This window comes from Nestor notabilis, unplaced genomic scaffold, assembly GCF_000696875.1.
Source record: "Nestor notabilis isolate BGI_N333 unplaced genomic scaffold, ASM69687v1 scaffold27227, whole genome shotgun sequence".
NCBI lineage: Eukaryota > Metazoa > Chordata > Aves > Psittaciformes > Psittacidae > Nestor > Nestor notabilis.
Genome location: NW_009938226.1, coordinates 25039 through 31418, shown reverse-complemented (window position 1 = coordinate 31418; position 6380 = coordinate 25039). Strand labels below are relative to the sequence as shown.

Below are 6380 nucleotides of genomic sequence, written 5' to 3'. Positions count from 1 at the left end.
GGGAAAGAGAGCTTGGGTGGGGAATGGCATAGCCTTGGCAAAGGGTTTAGTCACCAGGAGATGAAAGGAATCCAGACCTAGCCTCCTCCTCAGAACAGGACTACAAAGGCTCTTCACAATCAGCTCGAGCATTTGCCAGCTGTAAAATGACAGTAGGAGAATGGACAACCCTGAAAAGATGTTCGGTGGAAGGGGGCATTAGACCTACCCGCAGAAGGAATCCACCAGCCCCTAGGCTTACAGTCTGCAGCCATACAGGTCTGAAAACCGAGGGCATCTCACCTTCCTTCTGGGAAAGGGCCTGAGCTCCCTTCACATACCACCCTCCTTCCCACAGGGATCTACACATGGGGCTGTCAGCAGCACCTTTGGTGGTCTCCCTCTCTCCTCTGAGCAACTGAGGCTGCTTTCTAACGGAGCCTCATGTCACTGCACCTCTTATCCCCTACCCTGGGTGCTACTGTGGAAATGTGCTCATTTTCCAGCCCCAAAACAAGTCACAGTGTGCTTTTTCTAAGAACCTGCTACCCTGGTAAGACTCCCAACAGGGGCTTTACCAGACTAACGGCCAGCTGAGCACAGTCAGTGCCAGATCCTGACTACCCACTGCCAGGCTATAACACCTAATTTCCACATTAATCTTGCCAGATACTGAGATAACACGTGCTAAGAAACAAGTAAGCTTTATAGCTACAGTAATGGCGAGTTGAGTTCTGACATTTTACACTCCATTTGATTTGGTAGGACCGTGCAATGGGTAACAGAGGGCAGAATTCGGCGTTGAAATGCAGTCGCTACTGTGATGGTCAGCCCTTTTATCCCATCCACATACTTCCACACAGAGCACATGAAATAGTGCACAGAAATCTCCCTGCCTTAGAAAAGTGATGTCACGGCTTAAGTCAGGCCCCTACATCTCATTTACCTGCTGTGCAATACAGAAGAGGAAAAGGAACAAAGCAGGGGAAAAAAAAGGAGTATCTCTGGCCCCAGGTTATTGAATACAATTCTAGAATATTAGATTGTTTCACAGGGACAGGGCGCTCAGAGCTAAATACTTCACACCTACGACTGATATTGTGTTCCTTGGTTCCTTGCGCCTGGGATTGTGCCCCAGGGGCTGCTTTACAGATGGGCTGAGCTCTGGGGCAAAACTTGGATTAAGGGACAGAATGTTTTTACACAGAGAATACTCAGCGGGTGGGGGTGTGTGAAAGGAAAGAAACAAGAAATAAATAAACCAAATTAAATTATCTTAAATTGGATACTCAATATTAATGAATAATTCTGGTTTGTCTTCTAATGCTTTCTCAGTTTACCAAACAAAGTTACTCCCTGACGCATACAAACACACACACCCAAGAGCAACTGTAAGAGAGTATTTGTAACTGATCAGTGAATTATACACACACTGCACTGGGGAATGTTAATTACAAACTAAAAATAAGCTATCAGGATCTTCTTAATAGCACAGAATAAGAATGTGTTAGGATGCATACTAAAACCCAAGTACTGCCTCCATGTACTGCAAAAGAAAGCACTGGGAAAAATAGGGATTGCTCTTATAATAAGGAGGTTCATCAGAACTCATCAGAGTTGGGCCGACTTCAAGCTATATTAGGGAAAAGTAGCATTTGAGCTTGACTTCACAACCTTGAGAATGTCCTTTCTAGTATAATTTTGGTAGCTGATCATGTGAACAGTGTGTGCACATGTTCGTGCACAAACAGCATGTTAGCACATTTAAGACATGAGAAATATTTTATCATTCTCTTGTTACTTAGAAACCGTACTCAGGAGATTCTTTCAAGATCTATGCATGTATTAGAAGTCAAATTTGTTGACTTTTATACGATTTTATTACAAGAATAATTTTATTGCAAGACTGACATATTCAACTTGCTCATATAGTCATTTTTGTTTCAGTTTAGAATAAGAAGAAACATTAGGAAAAGGAAGGATAAGCAAGATGCTTCATGATTTAGAGTTCTCCTGCAGTTCTGTAAAGAAGATGAGGATTTAGTTGCACTATATGCACAAAGAAACGCTGGAAGACGAACTTGAAGCAAATCATCATTTCTGTAATTTCTCATTAAAGCATAGACAGCTTTCAGCTAATCTTGAAAACTCCAGTTCTCAAAGAAACAACTAAATACTGTTTGGTTTTCATATATTAAACAAAACATTTCAGTTTAACCCTTCCCAGAACACACATACACACAAATCCATTCACTCTTCCTTGGGGCCAGACTCCAGTACCTTTGCTGAACACCACCAAAAGCCATCTACCTAAAGCTCTCGGTGAGTGAGTCGTACGATGTATCTCGTACGATGGCACAAGAAGATTATTCCTGAATCTGAGCATCTTTTCTTTAAATTTTATTGATGTCAGGTCAAGCCTTACCATCGATGTTTAAAGAAATCCCATGGATTTAAACGTTTAATAAAGACTAGTGGTTTTCGGCGGTGCTGGAGCCAGCTGCCATGGGGGGCTGGAGGTATTCAGTGTCCTGCAGAGTCAGTCTAGAAGTTATCGTCCAGATTGAGGTGCAGATCAAGGTGCCTCTGTTGTTGTAACACGCAAAGTCTCAACGATGATATCACCCCAACAGCAATGGGAAAAGAGAGGTGACCCAAACCTGGGATTTTCAGCACGCTCCATGGTATGCAGTGGCTGCGCAGATTCCATATATAGAAGGAAAATGTGCACAGTGCTTTAGGTGTCCTAAAAGTAGATTTATCTTCAGCCTTTACTCTTCACCAAATACTCATCCAAAAAGCCTTTTGTTTTCCCTGTAAAAGGTAATTTCCCTATGGAAAGCTTCTAGCTGAGCAGAGTTTAGAGCAGTTTCAGGGTTGTTTCCCATCTCCGTAAATCTGACCATAGGGGTCTCTTGAAAGAAAATTGCTAAGAATTTCCAACTGGACTATGTAATCACAGCGCCTGGTATCAAGAGGAGGGGGAGTGACATGAAATCACTGACTTGTGACATACATTCCTCAGCAACAGCAGCTGCTGCCTAATGACAGCTAATAAAGGGAATCTTCCCTTGACAGAGCTGCATGCCTGCAATGGGACTGGAATGTGCCCCAGATAAATCCACTGATAACCTAGGAAGCAGAGATCACACCCAAAGAGTATAAAAGACAAGCTTCGGAAGACAGCGGACAGGACGACGAAGAGAGAGACCCGAAGAGACATCTCAGAAGAAACAGCTTGAACTTCCCTATTCCCAACGAAGCCAGGACCATGGACACAAAAGGCTCCTTTTCCTGTGGCTTCCTCTTGCTGCTGCTCATCCAACTCCAGCTCGGCAAAGCCAACCCTATCTACAGCCTCAGCCCCGCTAAAGAACTGGCCAGCATGGAGGTGAGGATTCTCTCCTTTTGCAAGGTTAAACTTTCAGGGTGTTTAGCAGAGTGTGAGTTGGTTTTGCCTTACTTTTGCACAGTCAGATAGCTGCATCAGCGATCACACACTAGGAAACGAAGTCTCAGTTCTTCACGGGGGTTGAAAGAAGCTCTACAGAGCAATAACTTCGCTTAAGCTCCTGGAGGGCAGTGGGAAACAAAATGGTGATGTTGTGGGATGTCTGCTTTGGCTCTTTGGTTCTTTTTCTCTTAAAGATTCACTTTCCTAGGAACAAAGTCTCAGAGAGGGAAAAAAGCATCACAGTATCTGTATAAGAACAAACAGAAAACATTCAGGCAGGCTCCTGTTTGTCCCACTAAATGGCAGGGATAGTGAAGCAGGACAGCCATATGGCTCTAGCTTTGCAGGTTTAAGAGAACTGGCTGCATGTGGATGGGAGATGAGGAGGTAAAGTGGAGCACCCAAAGCCAAACATTTAGAGAAGCTGCTAGAGGAACAGTATGATCATTCAGTGTGGCTCAGCAACAAAAGCTTCTAGAGCTATGAAATTAACACCTGTGTATTTTAATGAATGATAGAGAATATCCATTGCGGCAGCACAATACAAGCTCTAGACTCATTCTTGCAAGATAAAACCTGAAAGCTCAAGCCTTTCCTTGGGCTGCACCAGTGGCCAGCTTCTCACAGCATTAGACCCTGACAAAAAACTCCTCAAGATGATGAGGACAGTGTCAGCCAAAGCTAAAACATCCCCAGCCTCTAGGCTGATTCCAGCAGCTATCTGAGTGGCTTCCAAATTCACTGTCTTGCAAGCTGTAAGGCTCACTCCTCTCAACTCTTCTTCTAGAGACGGACAATTCTATTCCTCTGATTGGTTGAGCTGATCCTTGTTACACAAAGCTTTAAAAATTGTACAGAATGGTACCCAGGAAGAAGTCACGTAGCAGACCTGAATTTAGCATACAGGTATTTTCATGTTACTTTAAGAAGCAGCAATCCTGTAATTCCTGGGGCAGAGATTAGTGAAGACACCAAGAGCTTCTCCAAGTGATGTCCATCGAAATAGCCAGGGGTGACAAGCAAGCAGATGGTCTTAGCCAAAAAAGGAGAAAGCCAATTGCTGGCAAGCAGCATTGCAGGCAACTTCTGAGAACATGGGAGTAGACTGTGGATTCAGAGGTACTTTGAGATTGAGTACTATCAGTAAAGCTGAATAGTATCTCCCTGTGCAACTCAGATCTTGCTCCTTTTCTCTGCCAAGAGTTCTTATAACGTTGCCAATAAGATACACTTTGGTGGCAAGCAGCTTCATTCAGTTCTCAGCTAGAGCTACAAATAGGTGGAACTAATGTGGACAGGGATTTACTGCAAAGCACAGAGCCCAGGTGCCACCAGCAACCCTGGGATCCAACCCGACAGTCTCCTAGGGCTGGCTACGGGACCATTGGTGAATGCAGCACTGGATGACAGGAAGAGTTAGGAAATCACCACAAAACAAACAACTTTCTGAAATTAATCCTTCTATTGTAGGCTCTGCTGGAGAAACTGGAGGATAAGTTTGCAATGATTGAAGCCCTGGAGTCCAATCCTGACCTGCAAGAACCCAAAAACCAGGAGGAGATCCCACCAGAACTCATGGATGAAAGTGATGACCAGAAGGCTGAACCCAGGCTAGCACCCAGCACCCCTCTGTCCTACAGGGACCCCTTCCTCAAGAGACTGAGGGGGCTGCAGATGCCCAGGATGATGAGAGATTCTGGCTGCTTCGGGAGGAGGATTGATAGAATCGGCTCCCTGAGTGGAATGGGTTGCAATGGTGAGTCCCACCTAAGCCATTTCACCGAACAGAACAGATTGCATCTGTTACTTGTGACAAGGGAAGAACAGGTTCTCATTTAAGTCTTTAAAAAGTCACAGCTTGAGAAAGGAGTTAATTTTAGCCTAATACTTAAGGTAGTATTGATTTTCAAGAGAAAACCTGTGACTATTGATTTGGTAGGTAAAAGCACTGCTGACAACATACTGAGTGCGCATATTGAGAAGGAAACAAGTTCTAGTAACACTTATTTCACGTTTGGCTTGCAGGTTCCAGAAAGAATTAAGACAACCTCCCTATACCCTACTCTGAAGAATGCTTTACAGTACCTGTTCCTCCACAGATGAAAGCCGGATGCTTTCTAAGCTCTTCAACAAAAAGTGATTCCTATTTCTATTTATTTATTTATTTATTTATTTGATGGTTGTTTTTTTTTAAAGAACATTTCTTACTCTAGCACCAAGAGATCATCTTTAAATAAAACTAACACGTTAGACATCTCTGCTGGACCTCTCTCCTGTCTGTTGCATTAAAATTTCTTGTATTTTCCTAAAGTCAGAAGCCTATGTTTTATTGGTACTCTGGTACCCACAAGGCTGGATCTTACTTACACTAGACAGAGAAAGTAGGAACTTGGTAGGAATGAAAATGAGTTTTTCACTAGAGTTTTTCCCTCTGCACTAAGAAATTGTAACAGATTAGCAGATAAAAAAAGCTTGCTCGACATTGAAACACCAACATGAGTCCCCCTATAGACAGGGGTTTAGTAACAAGAGAGTCCTGTTGCTGGTGTAGATTATTCAGTCAAGGGAACTGTCACAAATCCCACATGGAAGCAAAATTTACATGAAAAGAAATAAGAAAAATCATAACACTCCACAAGTTTCAAGATAACCAGAGGGAGGAAAGGGAATTCATTGTATATGCTTTCTACCACTCACCAAATAAAGGTTCTGAGCATCACACAAAGATACATCATTAACTGTGTCTTGTCTCACTCTGCATGTGGCTGAGGTGCTGCTCCTCAGGGTCTCTTGATGCAGCCTCAAGGGGCTTGAGTCCTGTCATGGTATTTCTCATGTGAGGGCAGGTGGAACCACTCCAGCTACAAAGCAGCTTCTCTACGTAACATTTATCACTTTCTGGGAATGGCCCCTCATAAAGTTTTTCTACACATGGTTAACAGGAACA

The 6380-nt window shown here is 43.4% G+C and overlaps 1 protein-coding gene across 1 annotated transcript; it reads left to right on the top strand.

Moving 5' to 3' along the window:
- The first annotated feature begins 3166 nt into the window (after positions 1-3166).
- Positions 3167-5740, top strand: LOC104409375 (natriuretic peptides A). Its single transcript, XM_010019222.1, has 3 exons — positions 3167-3370; positions 4904-5189; positions 5459-5740. The coding sequence occupies exons 1-3, from the start codon at positions 3251-3253 to the stop codon at positions 5473-5475; spliced, it is 423 nt and encodes a 140-aa protein (XP_010017524.1). The 5' UTR covers positions 3167-3250; the 3' UTR covers positions 5476-5740.
- Positions 5741-6380: the final 640 nt, after the last annotated feature.